At 44.4% G+C, this 19,617-nt stretch overlaps 1 protein-coding gene across 1 annotated transcript; it reads left to right on the top strand.

The window, feature by feature from the left end:
- The first annotated feature begins 266 nt into the window (after positions 1-266).
- LOC146259207 (receptor-type tyrosine-protein phosphatase beta-like) lies at positions 267-19,427 on the top strand. The gene is made up of 38 exons (XM_084672390.1): positions 267-640; positions 796-1,056; positions 1,212-1,472; positions 1,628-1,888; positions 2,044-2,304; positions 2,460-2,720; positions 2,876-3,136; positions 3,292-3,552; positions 3,708-3,968; positions 4,124-4,384; positions 4,540-4,800; positions 5,169-5,414; positions 6,322-6,579; positions 6,785-7,054; positions 7,527-7,796; positions 7,996-8,256; positions 8,384-8,644; positions 9,030-9,287; positions 9,367-9,633; positions 9,823-10,089; positions 10,895-11,155; positions 11,235-11,501; positions 11,735-11,986; positions 12,302-12,565; positions 12,721-12,870; positions 13,324-13,519; positions 13,655-13,776; positions 13,869-13,956; positions 14,086-14,130; positions 14,260-14,268; positions 14,579-14,666; positions 14,763-14,853; positions 15,241-15,314; positions 15,597-15,731; positions 17,008-17,124; positions 17,349-17,509; positions 17,671-17,806; positions 17,942-19,427. Exons 1-38 carry the CDS (start codon positions 343-345, stop codon positions 18,098-18,100), a joined length of 7,881 nt encoding a protein of 2,626 aa, XP_084528516.1. The 5' UTR covers positions 267-342; the 3' UTR covers positions 18,101-19,427.
- Positions 19,428-19,617: the final 190 nt, after the last annotated feature.

Raw genomic sequence — 19,617 nt, 5'->3', positions numbered from 1 at the left:
CACAACTTCCTCTATGGTCCTGAACTGGACTGAACCAGTTGGATACTGGTTCTTCTATAGAGTAGAGTGGAATAATGGCAGTACATCTATGACTGGAACAACTACTCAAACAGATTTCAGAGTAGAAAACCTGATCCCTGGAGTGAATTACACATTTGCAGTCACAACAGTGGCTGGAGATTACAAAACAGAGAGCAAGAGTGTTGACAAATCATTCTTTACAAGTAAGCTTGTCTTGAAAAAGAACAAGTTTGTCATTTGGATTAAATATACTGTTTCTACTCTATTTCTTCAAGAGTTAGTCTTGCATTGCAGGGATTCATCAAATATTTGGACATAATTATGTTTTCCCCCCAAACTGCCCCTCTCTTGCACACAGAGCCTGACATCATCAGGAACTTCGCTGTCTTTAACATCACAACTTCCTCTGTGGTCCTGAGCTGGACTGAACCAATTGGATACTGGTTCTCCTATAGAGTAGAGTGGAATAATGGCAGTACATCTATGACTGGAACAACTACTCAAACAGATTTCAGAGTAGAAAACCTGATCCCTGGAGTGAATTACACATTTGCAGTCACAACAGTGGCTGGAGATTACAAAACAGAGAGCAAGAGTGTTGACAAATCATTCTTTACAAGTAAGCTTGTCTTGAAAAAGAACAAGTTTGTCATTTGGATTAAATATACTGTTTCTACTCTATTTCTTCAAGAGTTAGTCTTGCATTGCAGGGATTCATCAAATATTTGGACATAATTATGTTTTCCCCCCAAACTGCCCCTCTCTTGCACACAGAGCCTGACATCATCAAGAACTTCGCTGTCTTTAACATCACAACTTCCTCTATGGTCCTGAACTGGACTGAACCAGTTGGATACTGGTTCTTCTATAGAGTAGAGTGGAATAATGGCAGTACATCTTTGACTGGAACAACTACTCAAACAGATTTCAGAGTAGAAAACCTGATCCCTGGAGTGAATTACACATTTGCAGTCACAACAGTGGCTGGAGATTACAAAACAGAGAGCAAGAGTGTTGACAAATCATTCTTTACAAGTAAGCTTGTCTTGAAAAAGAACAAGTTTGTCATTTGGATTAAATATACTGTTTCTACTCTATTTCTTCAAGAGTTAGTCTTGCATTGCAGGGATTCATCAAATATTTGGACATAATTATGTTTTCCCCCCAAACTGCCCCTCTCTTGCACACAGAGCCTGACATCATCAAGAACTTCGCTGTCTTTAACATCACAACTTCCTCTATGGTCCTGAACTGGACTGAACCAGTTGGATACTGGTTCTTCTATAGAGTAGAGTGGAATAATGGCAGTACATCTTTGACTGGAACAACTACTCAAACAGATTTCAGAGTAGAAAACCTGATCCCTGGAGTGAATTACACATTTGCAGTCACAACAGTGGCTGGAGATTACAAAACAGAGAGCAAGAGTGTTGACAAATCATTCTTTACAAGTAAGCTTGTCTTGAAAAAGAACAAGTTTGTCATTTGGATTAAATATACTGTTTCTACTCTATTTCTTCAAGAGTTAGTCTTGCATTGCAGGGATTCATCAAATATTTGGACATAATTATGTTTTCCCCCCAAACTGCCCCTCTCTTGCACACAGAGCCTGACATCATCAAGAACTTCGCTGTCTTTAACATCACAACTTCCTCTATGGTCCTGAACTGGACTGAACCAGTTGGATACTGGTTCTTCTATAGAGTAGAGTGGAATAATGGCAGTACATCTTTGACTGGAACAACTACTCAAACAGATTTCAGAGTAGAAAACCTGATCCCTGGAGTGAATTACACATTTGCAGTCACAACAGTGGCTGGAGATTACAAAACAGAGAGCAAGAGTGTTGACAAATCATTCTTTACAAGTAAGCTTGTCTTGAAAAAGAACAAGTTTGTCATTTGGATTAAATATACTGTTTCTACTCTATTTCTTCAAGAGTTAGTCTTGCATTGCAGGGATTCATCAAATATCTGGACATAATTATGTTTTCCCCCCAAACTGCCCCTCTCTTGCACACAGAGCCTGACATCATCAGGAACTTCGCTGTTTTTAACATCACAACTTCCTCTATGGTCCTGAACTGGACTGAACCAGTTGGATACTGGTTCTTCTATAGAGTAGAGTGGAATAATGGCAGTACATCTATGACTGGAACAACTACTCAAACAGATTTCAGAGTAGAAAACCTGATCCCTGGAGTGAATTACACATTTGCAGTCACAACAGTGGCTGGAGATTACAAAACAGAGAGCAAGAGTGTTGACAAATCATTCTTTACAAGTAAGCTTGTCTTGAAAAAGAACAAGTTTGTCATTTGGATTAAATATACTGTTTCTACTCTATTTCTTCAAGAGTTAGTCTTGCATTGCAGGGATTCATCAAATATTTGGACATAATTATGTTTTCCCCCCAAACTGCCCCTCTCTTGCACACAGAGCCTGACATCATCAAGAACTTCGCTGTCTTTAACATCACAACTTCCTCTATGGTCCTGAACTGGACTGAACCAGTTGGATACTGGTTCTTCTATAGAGTAGAGTGGAATAATGGCAGTACATCTTTGACTGGAACAACTACTCAAACAGATTTCAGAGTAGAAAACCTGATCCCTGGAGTGAATTACACATTTGCAGTCACAACAGTGGCTGGAGATTACAAAACAGAGAGCAAGAGTGTTGACAAATCATTCTTTACAAGTAAGCTTGTCTTGAAAAAGAACAAGTTTGTCATTTGGATTAAATATACTGTTTCTACTCTATTTCTTCAAGAGTTAGTCTTGCATTGCAGGGATTCATCAAATATTTGGACATAATTATGTTTTCCCCCCAAACTGCCCCTCTCTTGCACACAGAGCCTGACATCATCAAGAACTTCGCTGTCTTTAACATCACAACTTCCTCTATGGTCCTGAACTGGACTGAACCAGTTGGATACTGGTTCTTCTATAGAGTAGAGTGGAATAATGGCAGTACATCTTTGACTGGAACAACTACTCAAACAGATTTCAGAGTAGAAAACCTGATCCCTGGAGTGAATTACACATTTGCAGTCACAACAGTGGCTGGAGATTACAAAACAGAGAGCAAGAGTGTTGACAAATCATTCTTTACAAGTAAGCTTGTCTTGAAAAAGAACAAGTTTGTCATTTGGATTAAATATACTGTTTCTACTCTATTTCTTCAAGAGTTAGTCTTGCATTGCAGGGATTCATCAAATATCTGGACATAATTATGTTTTCCCCCCAAACTGCCCCTCTCTTGCACACAGAGCCTGACATCATCAGGAACTTCGCTGTTTTTAACATCACAACTTCCTCTATGGTCCTGAACTGGACTGAACCAGTTGGATACTGGTTCTTCTATAGAGTAGAGTGGAATAATGGCAGTACATCTATGACTGGAACAACTACTCAAACAGATTTCAGAGTAGAAAACCTGATCCCTGGAGTGAATTACACATTTGCAGTCACAACAGTGGCTGGAGATTACAAAACAGAGAGCAAGAGTGTTGACAAATCATTCTTTACAAGTAAGCTTGTCTTGAAAAAGAACAAGTTTGTCATTTGGATTAAATATACTGTTTCTACTCTATTTCTTCAAGAGTTAGTCTTGCATTGCAGGGATTCATCAAATATTTGGACATAATTATGTTTTCCCCCCAAACTGCCCCTCTCTTGCACACAGAGCCTGACATCATCAAGAACTTCGCTGTCTTTAACATCACAACTTCCTCTATGGTCCTGAACTGGACTGAACCAGTTGGATACTGGTTCTTCTATAGAGTAGAGTGGAATAATGGCAGTACATCTTTGACTGGAACAACTACTCAAACAGATTTCAGAGTAGAAAACCTGATCCCTGGAGTGAATTACACATTTGCAGTCACAACAGTGGCTGGAGATTACAAAACAGAGAGCAAGAGTGTTGACAAATCATTCTTTACAAGTAAGCTTGTCTTGAAAAAGAACAAGTTTGTCATTTGGATTAAATATACTGTTTCTACTCTATTTCTTCAAGAGTTAGTCTTGCATTGCAGGGATTCATCAAATATTTGGACATAATTATGTTTTCCCCCCAAACTGCCCCTCTCTTGCACACAGAGCCTGACATCATCAAGAACTTCGCTGTCTTTAACATCACAACTTCCTCTATGGTCCTGAACTGGACTGAACCAGTTGGATACTGGTTCTTCTATAGAGTAGAGTGGAATAATGGCAGTACATCTTTGACTGGAACAACTACTCAAACAGATTTCAGAGTAGAAAACCTGATCCCTGGAGTGAATTACACATTTGCAGTCACAACAGTGGCTGGAGATTACAAAACAGAGAGCAAGAGTGTTGACAAATCATTCTTTACAAGTAAGCTTGTCTTGAAAAAGAACAAGTTTGTCATTTGGATTAAATATACTGTTTCTACTCTATTTCTTCAAGAGTTAGTCTTGCATTGCAGGGATTCATCAAATATCTGGACATAATTATGTTTTCCCCCCAAACTGCCCCTCTCTTGCACACAGAGCCTGACATCATCAGGAACTTCGCTGTTTTTAACATCACAACTTCCTCTATGGTCCTGAACTGGACTGAACCAGTTGGATACTGGTTCTTCTATAGAGTAGAGTGGAATAATGGCAGTACATATATGACTGGAACAACTACTCAAACAGATTTCACAGTAGAAAACCTGATCCCTGGAGTGAATTACACATTTGCAGTCACATCAGTGGCTGGAGATAACCTAACGAAGGGGAAGCCCTCTGTGACTTCAGTCTACACCAGTAAGATGATGTTTATAGTATGTAGCTTTCATAGTTTAGTCACATGTAGAATTGTTCCAGTATATGCTATAAAGGTAAATGTCAGCACTAAACAATTACAGGTACAACTGCCAAAAATCTGTGAGGTATTGGCAAACCGCTCTGCGCAGTACAGTAAGCCCAGGGCTGTTGATTGCTTGTTTTTGTCGTCATTTAGATCACTTACCTGCACCTCTTCAGTTGATGGATGCCTAGATGTTTCTGATCTTATGATGCTGTTGTCTGGATTGTCACTTGCTTATTTAAAGACCTGGCTATTAGAAAGTTCCTTTGCCGAGTTCACACTTCTTATGTTCTGTACTTCCCCCTCCTTATTCTCCTACTTTCAGAACCGGAAGTTGTCATGACACCCGTTATAACGTCGAGCAAAGATTCCGTGCTCCTGAAGTGGGCCAAGCCTTCTGGACAGACAGCAGGGTACAAGGTGGAGTGGAACACTGGATTCCTGTTCACAAATGCTGTGTCTGCTGACATAACAGGACTGGATCCAGGAACTAATTACACTGTCCGGATCATTGCCCTGGCCCAGGACAATATCACTCAAGGGGCTCCCTTCACCAAGACCCTTTACACAAGTAAGCTTTGGCTGTACCCCTCTCCTAACCAACAGCCTTGGACCTGTACCCCTCTCCTAACCAACAGGCTTGGACCTGTACCCCTCTCCTAACCAGCAGGCTTGGACCTGTACCCCTCTCCTAACCAACAGGCTTGGACCTGTACCCCTCTCCTAACCAACAGCCTTGGACCTGTACCCCTCTCCTAACCAACAGGCTTGGACCTGTACCCCTCTCCTAACCAGCAGCCTTGGACCTGTACCCCTCTCCTAACCAACAGGCTTGGACCTGTACCCCTCTCCTAACCAACAGGCTTGGACCTGTACCCCTCTCCTAACCAACAGGCTTGGACCTGTACCCCTCTCCTAACCAACAGGCTTGGACCTGTACCCCTCTCCTAACCAACAGGCTTGGACCTGTACCCCTCTCCTAACCAACAGGCTTGGACCTGTACCCCTCTCCTAACCAACAGCCTTGGACCTGTACCCCTCTCCTAACCAACAGGCTTGGACCTGTACCCCTCTCCTAACCAGCAGCCTTGGACCTGTACCCCTCTCCTAACCAACAGGCTTGGACCTGTACCCCTCTCCTAACCAACAGGCTTGGACCTGTACCCCTCTCCTAACCAACAGGCTTGGACCTGTACCCCTCTCCTAACCAACAGGCTTGGACCTGTACCCCTCTCCTAACCAACAGGCTTGGACCTGTACCCCTCTCCTAACCAACAGGCTTGGAGGGAAGCTTCTACGACCTCAGCCTACCCAAAGTTTACATATGGCTATTTGAAGCCTATTTAGACTTTAAAACAATGTATTGAGATCAATATTTACTAACCAAGCTGTAGTTAAAGCAGTTCACAGAACTTGTTTGTTTTGTGAATTGTAAAATTAACCCCTTTTTTTCCCAACTTTAACCTTGATTTCAACAGAGCCTGATAATGTCACTAACCTTTTAGTGAGCAACATCACCACTTCGTCTGTGTCGCTAAATTGGAATTCTATCCTGGCGAGAAGCTTCTTCAGAGTGGACTGGACCTCTGGCGACACGACTGGTCAGAAAAACACCAGTGACACATCTGTCAGTATATCTGGGCTGGTCGCTGGCTCCAAGTACACCTTCAAAGTGACAGCAGTGGCTGGTGACAACTTCACTGAGGGCAACGGTGACACAGCAACCTCTTTCGTCAGTAAGTCCCAGTCCCCCAGTCTGAAGGGAAATACAATACAGTTTTACTTTAATGACATGTTCTTCAATTATTAATATTAATGATTGCATTTGTGCCTTGTCAATAATAGCTGCAGTAAACAGCAAAACCCTCATGTATAATATTGCTTAGATTGGTGTTCCTTGTAGTGTGACTGAATGGAGAAATATAACTGTGCCATTGACAGAGCCTGAGAAACCTGCCAACATCAGTGTTGTTGATCGAGGTACCAGCTATGTGTATGTGGAGTGGACCCTTCCAGCTGGAAGGGTAGATGTATTCACTGTCAGCCTCACCAATGAAGCTTCACAGCCAAAGACAACCATTCAAACCATGTCTAATGTGACGAAGAAAGCCAACTTTACTGACCTTCTGCCTGGCAGGCTGTATCTGCTCACAGTCACTTCTATCGCTGGAAATTTCAGCAACCAGACAGATGGAGACCAGATTGCCACTGGTAAGTTATCATGGCCAGGGATAGCATCCACCATGTCAGTCTCTGTGTGTGTGTGTCTGTGTTTGTGTGTGTGATGGTTCCATGAAACAGAACAGTCACCATACTGTATCCATCTTTATACATTGAGCAACTGAGTACACACACCACTTCATTGAACAGCACCACACAATAACCAAAGGACTTGGGAAAGATGACATCCATTTGAGGAGACATTAGCATTAGCAAGTGTAAGTGCTACGGAGCAGCTTTGAAATGTCATGGTTAAGCCGTTTTGTAACATAACAAGTATTCATTATCACCTTTACAAAGAACCCCTAATAATACACTTAATCCCCCCCCAAAAAATATTGATGCGTGTTCACTCAATTCATAATGTTCAGTCCCCATTTAAAAATATGAATTTAATCAGGTTTTGTATTTTCATACAGGCATTTGTCCATCTATAACTTTTGAATCTCTTCCTGAATAACAGTTCCCAGTCCTCCTGGTGCCATCCTTCTCCTTTCCAAGACAAGCACATCTCTGAATGTGCAGTGGGTCCTCCCTGTTTCTATGGAGACAGCTCCAAACATCACCTATAACATCACCTACCAGTCCTCAAGTCATCTCCAGAGTGTATCTTCAAAAATCAACGGTTATGCCCTCAGTGGCCTAGCATCCGGAACTCGCTACAACATCACCGTGGTGACCGTGGGACCTCAGGTGTTTACGAGTACCCCTGTTCAGAACTCATCGTTCACCTGTGAGTACAGCATCACGAGTCATCAGTGAAAAAACAACATCAGGAAATCTAACAACAGATCTTGCTTTGTACTAGAGGCACCTTTCATGACGTGACCTTGAAGTCATTCTCTGTATTTAACTGTGTGTGTTCCTAACTTATCATGTTGTGTTTAACTGTGTGTGTTCCTAACTTATCATGTTGCCTCTATTTGTGCCAGTGCCCAACCCTGTGTCACATCTTCAAGCCACACCAAAGGATACCTCCTCAGTTGTTTTGGTGTGGGTGCTCCCTCTCTCTGCCCAGTCCTACTACACCTACAGAGTCCAAATCCTCAGACCCAAGGCCAGCTTTACCTCTGGCAGCAACACCACCTATCTGGTCCATGATTTAGAACCCGGTACCGGCTACAACTTTACCGTCACGACGGTAGCAGCACAGGATAGTGAAGCCAGTCCTCAGCTTGTATTCAGCTACACAAGTAAGTTGTCGCACACAACGACTTTCTTCATCGTTTATCCCATGCGTATGTTAATGAGGTCAAGTAGACATCGTGGTTTTCTGAGGGCATCGTTCCTACATAACAATGTCCTCCATGTTGCCTGCAGAGCCCATGGCGGTCACTAACCTCACGGTGGTGGATTCAAACAGCAGCACCATCAGACTGAGCTGGTCCCAGCAGGGTGACCACAAATCCAGCTACTCATACCTGGTGACCATCAATGGGGCTTCTGTGAATCGGAGCCTAAACACCACGGTTGAAAACGCCACACTGACTGATCTTGTCCCTGGAAGCCCTTATACCATTGCTGTGGTTGTCGTTGTAGAGACGGTCATGTCTGACCCAACAATAACAAACAGCTACACAAGTATGGTTCCAAAGTTGTCCCATCTTACACTTTTATTAATAGTATTAGTTATAATAAGGAGTATAACCCAGAACCATTAGCCATTCCACAGACTCGGATGAAAACCAAAGGTGATCGTGTCTTTCCCGTTGTGGCCCCTAGTCTGTGGAATAAGCTGCCCATTTTTATCAGGTCATCCCCCATCACCGAGACATTTAAGTCTCGTCTTGAAACATGTTTTTATTCTGTGGCTTTCAGTTTAGGGTCACTTGTTTTGTTTGTCAGTTGTTTTTTTGTTTTTTTATGCCTTTTTTGATAACTTTGTAAAGCACTTTGGTCGGCGGCGGCTGTTTTGAAATGGGGTTTACAGATAAACTGACTTGACATGATGGTTGTTTTCCCTCAGTTCCCGAAACACCTGGACCCGTCACAAGTGTGGAACAAACTACTTCATCCATCAACATCAGCTGGACCCGGCCGGCCCTCATGGCGGCTGATCGTTACAACTTCTCAGTGCAGATCAACTCAAGTACAAAGACCAGTACCAGCAACAACTGGTTCCAGTTTCTGAACCTCACATCGGGAACTCTCTATTCCATCTCCGTGACGACAGTCGTAGCGCCTGGCTACGAGAGTTTGGTGTTGACGAAAGCAATATCCACCAGTAGGTGTCTATATTGAGCACGGACACACACACACACACACACACACACAAATATCACAGCTGTTGTCCATTCCTCTAGAGCCGTACCCTGTGAGTAACCTGACAGTGAGCAAGGTCAGCGTCACCACCGTGTCCCTGACCTGGGACCAGACAGAGTACCAGCAGGGCTTCATTTACCAGGTAGAAACAGTCAACTCCAGCGGCTTCCTCTTCAGCTCCCACAATGTCACCACCACAAACACAACCATCCCTGGGCTTCAGTCAGGAAGTGCCTACACCTCCACCGTTACCACAACAACCCAGGACGGCACCATGGCAACCCCTGTGAAAGTGGTCTACTTCACACGTACGTGACAGTGGTTCCACTGCATTGTGGGGTGGTCTGCAGGGGTAGAATCCAATTCAGGGGTTTCTTCTCCTGATTGAGCCGAAATGCTGGTGCCACTCAGGACTAGTTTGAAGTTACCTTCTCAGGAGGGAAAACTAATGTTGTGATCCCAATCTGATTCCAATGGTCTTGTATCCTCCCTTGTAGGACCATTTAACATTCGAAATTTGACCGCCACCACTCTGAACATGACGGCTGTGAGTCTGACATGGGACAAACCTGACGAGTCCCAGAACAGTTACACCTACAGGATCAGCGTCCAGGGGTGTGTGTCAGCCCCCAAAAACCACACTGTGACGCGTGAAGGGGATGTAGTCGTTGACCTCATACCTGGAACCAACTGCACATTCAGCGTTTCAGTCATCACAGGGAACGGCACGGAGGGAGAGGCTGTTTTCACCTACCAGTACACAAGTAAGACTGATCTCACCTACCAGTACACAAGTAAGACTGATCTCACCTACCAGTACACAAGTAAGACTGATCTCACCTACCAGTACACAAGTAAGACTGATCTCACCTACCAGTACACAAGTAAGACTGATCTCACCTACCAGTACACAAGTAAGACTGATCTCACCTACCAGTACACAAGTAAGACTGATCTCACCTACCAGTACACAAGTAAGACTGATCTCACCTACCAGTACACAAGTAAGACTGATCTCAGCTTCCCAGTCTTCAACCCATCAACATCTGATGAGGTCATGGGCAGCGCTAGGGAGGGACTAGCAGGTGCTTCAGCAGAATCCAGATTCAGAATCGGATGTTAATTGTACGGAGTCTGACACGGAGCGGTCTGCTGATGCGTTTGCCGCGGACGCAGAGACGGCAGCTAGCACAACTGCAGTTCCGTTCAAATTAGCATCACAAGTGGCCAAGTTGAGCTAATTCATGAATAGTATTAGTGCAGCTCCCCTGTCAATGATAACACACCATCAGCACCTGCATTAACCATGATCTGGCTCCACCCCTGCCTGAGGTTGTTCTCTCTCTCTCTCTCTCTCTCTCTCTCTCTCTCTCTCTCTCTCTCTCTCTCTCTCTCTCTCTCTCTCTCTCTCTCTCTCTCTCTCTCTCTCTCTCTCTCTCTCTCTCTCTCTCTCTCTCTCTCTCTCTCTCTCTCTCTCTCTCTCTCTCTCTCTCTCTCTCTCTCTCTCTCTCTCTCTCTCTCTCTCTCTCTCTCTCTCTCTCTCTCTCCTCCTGTCTCCATGTTAAACAGAACCTGACGTGGTCCATCCCAACATCAGTAACACAGGAAGTAACAGCTCTGTCCAGGTGTCCTGGCTCCCCCCCCTAGGGAGGGTGGAGGGGTACGTGGTGGTCCTGAGCTCATATCTGGGGAACAGACCAGAGTCTCTAAACTCCAACATCACAAGCTTCAGGGTTGACGGGTTGAATCCAGCCACACAATACAATGCCACGGTGACCACGATTAGCGGACCTTTCAACGCGACATCAGGACCCGTTACCACGGCGACGTGTGAGTATGATGAACAGCGCCGGGCGCCTGACCCGTCAGACCCCAAGCAACATTCTGATCATTTGGATGTTTCTTTCAGTTCCAAATCCACCTGGACCCATAAGTATCTTGACCAAGACCACCAGATCCCTGTCTCTGCGTTGGGAAGAAAGCCCTCTGATGAGCAACAGCTCATCTTACATCGTGACGTACACATCAACTGCAGGGAATGGAAACAATTTCACAACCACAAAACCGACGACTAATCTCACTGGCCTGGAGTCAGGGACTCCATACGTCATTTCCGTGGTAACAGAGGGGCCGTTAAGGTTTCTGAGCAAGGCGGTGCAGATGAGTTTCACTACACGTGAGTGGTTTAACTGACGCGCACACACACAGACACACGCACACACACAGACGCACTCACGCACACTCTCCACCTCAATCATCTGCCACAAACAATCAAGATAGCATAACCGGACCTCTCATGATCTGATCACCCCTCCATGCAATTGTCTGTGAGCCCCTTTCTTCCCCCGCTGGGCCCAGTCATTAGCTGTGTTCTAACACTCACCCCACCTTCCCTTTCCAAACCACCAGATCCAGAAAGTATCTCGGGTCTGAATGTAACTGCGATAGACGAGAAGCAGGTCACCCTGCGGTGGATGAAGCCTACAGGTTACAAACCAAGCTACAAGTACGCCGTGGACTGGACGCTCTCCGCTAAAAATACATCAGATAACACCGCAGTCATCTCGGGCCTAGCTCCTGGGACATCCTACACCTTCAGGGTTACCACACTGACAGCTGACGGAACAGAAGGAGCTCACGTCGACATCTCCAGCTGTACAAGTAAGCTCTGGGAGATGCGCTCTAGAGGATGAGGCAGGACCTGTGCCATGCCTCACAGTAGCATTCGAAAGGTAGCCCAGTGGTTCTCAAAGTGGGGCTGAAACAAGTTTTTCTTAGAGACTGGCGTGTGGGTGACTGTAAAGGGCCTGCAGAGGGCTGGATTTAGCTATAGGAAGCGCCTCGGATTATTAAATGAGTGAAATGACTAAGTTAGTGAAAGTACACTTACTTTTACTGTCAAATGTGTCATACTCCATGTTAATCATCATGACTGGCTTGTTTTCCTGTCTCTGTCCAACCCTATCTGTGCTGCAGAGGCAAGTCCCGTGTCCAGCCTGCAGTGTGAGGGCCCTAACGGCCCTGAGGCCAGGCTTGTCATGTCCTGGAGCCCTCCTGAGGGAAACAGAACAGGCTTTACTGTCAACGGTTCCACCCTTTTCAACCCCCAGTGCAACCCAACGTGCACGTACAATTTCGACAACCTGAGTCACTACAAACATTACACTGTGGCTGTCCAGACGTTTGCATGTGGCCCTCCGAGCGAGATCCAAGATTGCACCACCCTTACAGGCATTACAAGTATGGGCATTCTTAGACAGCAATAATATGGATTAATGTCGATTAAAACTGATGGGTTAGGATTTAGTGTTAGTTTAATTACCAAACTAGTTGTTATGCAAATGCCATCATGTCAGCAATTGAGGTTGTGAATGTCGATTCTTTCTTTTACAAAGGTCCACCAATTCCATCCAACTATGAAGATCTGGTGCTGATCACCAATACACAACACGACAGGTTCATGGTTCAACTTCACCGCAGTCGCCTGGACAACAGGAATGGACCAATCACAGCATGGGGTGTGCTGGTGACTTCTGATACCAGCAGTATGTTCTCTTCCCTCTGTTATACGACATAAACCTCCTGTCAATGGATCTCAAATGTCAATATAGTAGTGATGTCATTGTGGAGGCACATAGTCAAGTTATTTTTTTGTTTATTTCAGACAAACAACTTAGTTTCACAGTTTTCTTCAAACAAAAGCATATTCACATCAGTCTGATGTTGGCTGAAGCTCATGCTTATAATGCCTACCCTTTATAAAAAATATCATATCTTAATAAAATAAATATAAATAATTATTGTCTTAGTGTAAGTGTAAATATTACAAGTACAGAATTAAAAGTGTTGTGTTTGATAAGGAGCGCAATAACTGACAGAAGATTTATTTTCTGGACAACATTTTAGACAATCATTTCACTAAATGTGTCCAATACATCCTGTTTCATTGGTCCCCATAGAAGTGGCATACGCTTTACTTGTTGCGCTTTGAATTCCAGGTCCAGCGATCAACCCTGATATGTACCTGGATAAGGCCTACAAGGACTCAGAGAAAGCATACCTGGCAACCATCCAAAATCTTTCTATGTCTCAGTCCAGCCGAAGCGGAGGGGACTACCCGACCTTAGACATAGGTGATGGAACTTCCTGGCAAGGCTATAGCAACCCTGCCCTGAAACCAGTACACAAGTACAGGTAAGGACAGCTGGGCTCCAGGGCTGGGAGGGCATCTCGCAGAGAACAACCGGGAACTTAGCAACACTCTGAGGCATGCGACCAAAAAGAAAGTCAGAGAGACGTTTGTGTTTATTTTTGTGTGTTTTGTTCCAGGTATGCCATAGTATTGTTCACTCTGCTTGAGATCCAGCCCGGGTCAAATCGTGTGAGCGTGACATCGTCTTTTTTCACAGTGACCCAGTGGTACCCCATGGTCACTCTGCCACAAAGCCCAGGTAGCACCCACCTTCCAGCAGCCCCGTCTACCAGAACACCGGGGAGTGTCCACCATACACTAGATCATGTGTCTGTTTCTCTTCTTTTAAAGTTGTTATTGGCATCGCGGTCGGGGCTACGCTTGGAGTTTTCGCCGTCCTCTTCATCATCCTGATCGGCTTTGTTGTATACTGGATGAGGTATAGTCTCCACGTCACCCCTCGTCTTGACATCATCATGGAAAATCCTAGTTCCATACAGGAAGTAGTAGGTTTTGTGGTTAGCAGTTGGTTGTTGGGTGCTTGAAGATCATGTCATTCCAATTACAGACGGAGACAGAAAGACAACTCAGACATCCAGATCCACTCCCTCAGGTGAGTCTTGAACACTTCCCGTACCCTAACATATATACAGCGGTTGTGCATCCTGACTTTGATGAATTGATCCCAAAGCAAACACAGCTGATCACTTTTAACATCATTGATTTCTCTTTCTTTTTTCAGGGCTAAAGTGTAAGTATGAATTCACATGGTGAATCCTGGTAACTCCCATTTTGTATTCAAGCCTTTGAGTTGTTTTTAGTAGATCTGTATACTCTGACACAGTCCACCCTTCACCCTTTAGTCTTGATGTGTTTTGATGTTTTGGGGAAATCCTAAATTATGGTTTGGGTCTAGTACAATGGTAAAAATTAGGTTTTCCCAAAAAGCCCACCCACATGACACTGCAGGCAGACCTGAGCAAACGATAGTCATTGAAAGGATCTTTCCCTGACACTGTGGATGGATGATGTACTTCCTGACCCTGAGTTTCTGTGAGCAGCAGTGTGGCAGTGAAGGTAGAGGACTATGAAGCGTACTACAAGAAGCAGAAAGCCGACTCCAACTGTGGCTTCGCTGAGGAGTTTGAGGTAAACAAAATGACTGATAAAACCAAAACATTTAAAGATCAATGTAAACTTGAAAAGAACAAGCACACTTTTTTGTGTGTGTGTTTGTGTGTATAGGAACTTAAGACCGTCGGCACAGCCCAAGCTAAAAACAGTGCTCTGGCTGTGGAGAACAAGCCAAAGAATCGTTACAACAATGTTTTGCCCTGTAAGTCAACTATGACCTCCATCCTCTTGTCAGTAACTCAACATTCTTTCCACTTACCATACCCATCAACGCTTCTCATATCTAATCCTCCATCTTCAACAAAGCAATACAACACAATCTTCATTGCAAAACAGAGCAATATAGCCTAGTATATTTCAACCATCTTTTGTAATTCTTGTGAAATATGCATACACAGTAAAACATACAGTAATAGATAACTATTATATATACCCGGCTCAAACATCGGCTTCACACAAAACAGGTGAGTAGATAGGCACTCTGAACTCTAGGTGAACTCTTCCTCTCTCTGCGTCTCTACATGTTTCTCTACCTCTCTCCTTTATTTTCATTCTCTCTCAACCCCTCCATCCCCCCGTCTCTTCCTAGACGACTCCTCTAGAGTGAGACTCTCCACCCAGGGGAGTGTGTTCGATGACTACATCAATGCTAACTACATCCCGGTGCGTACTGACTCCTCCCCATCAGCACGTCCAGATCTCATCGCTTCTGTTGGCCTCTGTCTTGACTCTGCTGAGCACAAACACTCAATCTGTTATCTAGGATCTCAGAGCAGGAGGCCAGAGGGATCTAGGATCAGTCTGTCTGATTTAGGATCAGTCACGAGAAGTTTGGATACATTATATCAAACAAGCAGGCTGAAGATGCTAGATGAATAAAGAGTTACAGGTAGAGCACCATACGTGTAGGTGGTGTGTGTGTTTACGCTGTGTGTCACCTGGCAGGGATACAACTCCAGGAAGGAGTTTATTGCGGCCCAGGGTCCGCTGCCGGTCACGGTGGACCAGTTCTGGAGGATGATCTGGGAGAAGAACGTCATGACCCTGGTCATGCTGACCCGCTGCAACGAACAGGGACGAGTGAGTGGCCCTAACACTGACACACACACACACACACACCCTAACACTGACACACACACACCCTAACACTGACACACACACACACACACCCTAACACTGACACACACACACACACACACACCCTAACACTGACACACACACACACCCTAACACTGACACACACACACACACACCCTAACACTGACACACACACACACACACCCTAACACTGACACACACACACACACACCCTAACACTGACACACACACACACACACCTTAACACTGACACACACACACACCCTAACACTGACACACACACACCCTAACACTGACACACACACACCCTAACACTGACACACACACACACACCCTAACACTGACACACACACACACACACCCTAACACTGACACACACACACACCCTAACACTGACACACACACACACACACACCCTAACACTGACACACACACACACACACCCTAACACTGACACACACACACACACACACCCTAACACTGACACACACACACACACCCTAACACTGACACACACACACACACACCCTAACACTGACACACACACACCTTAACACTGACACACACACACACACACCCTAACACTGACACACACACACACACACCCTAACACTGACACACACACACACACACACACCCTAACACTGACACACACACACACACACACACACACCCTAACACTGACACACACACACACACACCCTAACACTGACACACACACACACCCTAACACTGACACACACACACACACACACCCTAACACTGACACACACACACACACACCCTAACACTGACACACACACACACCCTAACACTGACACACACACACACACCCTAACACTGACACACACACACACACACCCTAACACTGACACACACACACACACACACCTTAACACTGACACACACACACACACACACCCTAACACTGACACACACACACACACACCCTAACACTGACACACACACACACACACACACCCTAACACTGACACACACACACACACACACACACACCCTAACACTGACACACACACACACACACCCTAACACTGACACACACACACACCCTAACACTGACACACACACACACCCTAACACTGACACACACACACACCCTAACACTGACACACACACACAGAAACAATAATTACATACCGTTTCATGCTCTAAACAGTATATGCACGCTAACACCCACATTGTATCACACACAAATGTACAGTTAGAAACTGACAGACAGCAATCTTTTCTCTCTTAGGTGAAATGTGAGGAATACTGGCCGGCCGACACCAAGCACTTTGAAAACATCACTGTAACAACCACTTCCGAACTCCCCCTTGAAGACTGGACTATTAGGGAGTTCGACGTAAAAAATGTACGATTTTATTAATGCAACAATAGGTTAAGGATAGAATTGTCAGGTAGACAATACTTCTCTTCAAATGTATCATGTTCAATTTGGCAAAATAAATGCTTAAGCTTTCTATATTATGAATCTGAATTAGAGAATCAAACCTCAAAATGACGAGAGACTTCCAAGAAATGGCCTCTGTTGCGTTAGCCTCCAACCAGAAATGAGTGTGCCTCTCTGGTCACCAGGTGAAGACAGCAGAGACCCGCTCAGTGCGCCACTTCCACTTCACCGCCTGGCCAGACCACGGGGTCCCTGAGACCACAGAGCTGCTCATCAACTTCAGGCACCTGGTCAGGGAGCACATGGATCAGTTCTCCCGCCACTCCCCCACCATCGTCCACTGCAGGTCAGCTGGCTCAGACACACACACACACTCACACACACACACTCACACACACATGGATGTCGTTCGAGTTCACACAAACACAAATCTGAGCTGATCATGTCCTCTCTCGTTTTATCTTTCTCGCTTTGTACCTTCTATTCTCCTCCTCCTGCCCTCCACAGTGCTGGTGTGGGCCGGACTGGCACCTTCATAGCCATTGACCGTCTCCTCTTCCAGATTGAGAGGGACAGCATGGTTGACGTGTATGGAACCATCCATGACCTTCGCATGCACCGACCCCTAATGGTGCAGACAGAGGTGAGACACACACAAACACACAGACGCATGCACACTCTGTGTTGATCTAACAGCATTTCAAAGGTGCACATTTCAGATTTTGCTACAGTATGATGCTTGTTTGGGGAAGCTGAATAAAGTGTTGTGTCTTTACAGGACCAGTATGTGTTCCTAAACCAGTGTGCTGTGGACATCATCCGATCCAGAACTGGAACAAATGTGGACTTAATCTACCAGAACACTGCTGCCCTCACCATCTATGAAAATGTTGAACCCAAGAAAAATCCTGACAAAAATGGCTACCACAACGCCTAAGCCATGGCAGCCTCCCTCTCTTCAGTTCCTCTATTCATCCAACTCTCCGCAGATCTCAAATACTCTAGTTTCAGAAAGCAATAGGAGTTCGAAAAGAGAAAGTTTTAAGAAAAAAAGTGTGTTTATTTTTCTATGTCATCCTATACACTCGAGTCCATTCTTTGATTTATATTCTGTATTTTCTAATTTATTAAATGTATGATGTAGGAGAATCTATGGAGATAACATGCAGACAACACAAAATTATATTTTATGACGCAAAAAAGTATGTATATAAAATGTTATCTTATAATTATGTTCATGTTTTCTTATATCTGCACATTTTTCATAGGTTCCAGGATTTTTATATTTTCTTGCTTGCAAGTACGGTTATTTCATTCATCGATTTATTAAAAAAAAGATTTGCTCAGGTAATGATGTGAGATATGTGAATTCTGTATAGTTACAGGAAGTTAAGGGATTGTATGTTGGTGGGTTGACTGAATATTTCTTTACAACCTGGTCTCGGACCTCGCCACCAACAATGTTGTGAGGTTTTGACTCTTTATGGCCTCTAGATGGTGCAATTACATTATCTTGAACATGATATGAAGCCATTGCATAGGAGTTTCAGTTTTGATGAACGAAAGAGCAGTCTGTAAGGGAATATTTTGATATTTTGTATTTATGCAATGCTCTGCTCATGCACTGGATGCATCTGCAATAAAAATAACTCTGCAGTTTTTACACAGAAAGTCTGTCAGACGTTTGTTCCTGTTGCGGTAATGTGAGCTGTTGAGAGACTTCTCCAGGTGTGTGGGTATGACAGTCTGGGTGCCATTCTTATCATCCCCACTGAGAGGCCACAGGTTAAAAACATTCTGATGTGTTTATTCTGAAAAGGAAATGTCTTCTCTCTCCCTGCTGTCCATCTCATCTATCTTTAGACATTTCTGCAATCATGGCAGGAGGAAATGCTTTATTTTCAGTTCCTAAAGGGCAGAACTTTCCATGAGGGCTACCTTCTTGTTTTAGAACTGTGATTCTACTGTAGTCTTACCTCTTAAAGCCGCTACACTGCTTACTGTTTTACTTGTCCATGTATGGTGTACAGCCTTGGTATAAAAAGTGTATGTATAATTAAGAGCACGTGTATGGTATAAGTAAACACATTCCGTAAGGGAACTCAAAGGTTTGATGTTGTTAGGTTATTACGTGTTTAAAGATGTTTAAATGCTGTGTGAGACGCTCGCTTGTCCAAGGCAGAAGATGAAAAAGGGGATGACTTAATGCCTGCTTATCCATCTGTTACCAAAATTGAAATAAAGATGTTGCACTTTTTTCTTTCCAGATGTGTCTGTGGGCTTCTGTGCGGGAGCTTGGGAGATAGACTACTGCTCTGTCTTAACTCTCCCTGGGCTTTTACAAAGCAATTGTTCTTTTACCTGTTTTGCCATTCCCTTAGTCTTGACCATGGGACATTTATCAGGATAAACTTTGGCAACTGCACATCTACAGCTCGTGCCATTGTTATATTT

Source organism: Hypomesus nipponensis, chromosome 14 (genome assembly GCF_054491055.1).
Source record: "Hypomesus nipponensis isolate SF chromosome 14, ASM5449105v1, whole genome shotgun sequence".
In the NCBI taxonomy this organism is placed as follows: Eukaryota; Metazoa; Chordata; class Actinopteri; order Osmeriformes; family Osmeridae; genus Hypomesus; species Hypomesus nipponensis.
This window is presented reverse-complemented; position numbering and strand designations above follow the sequence as displayed.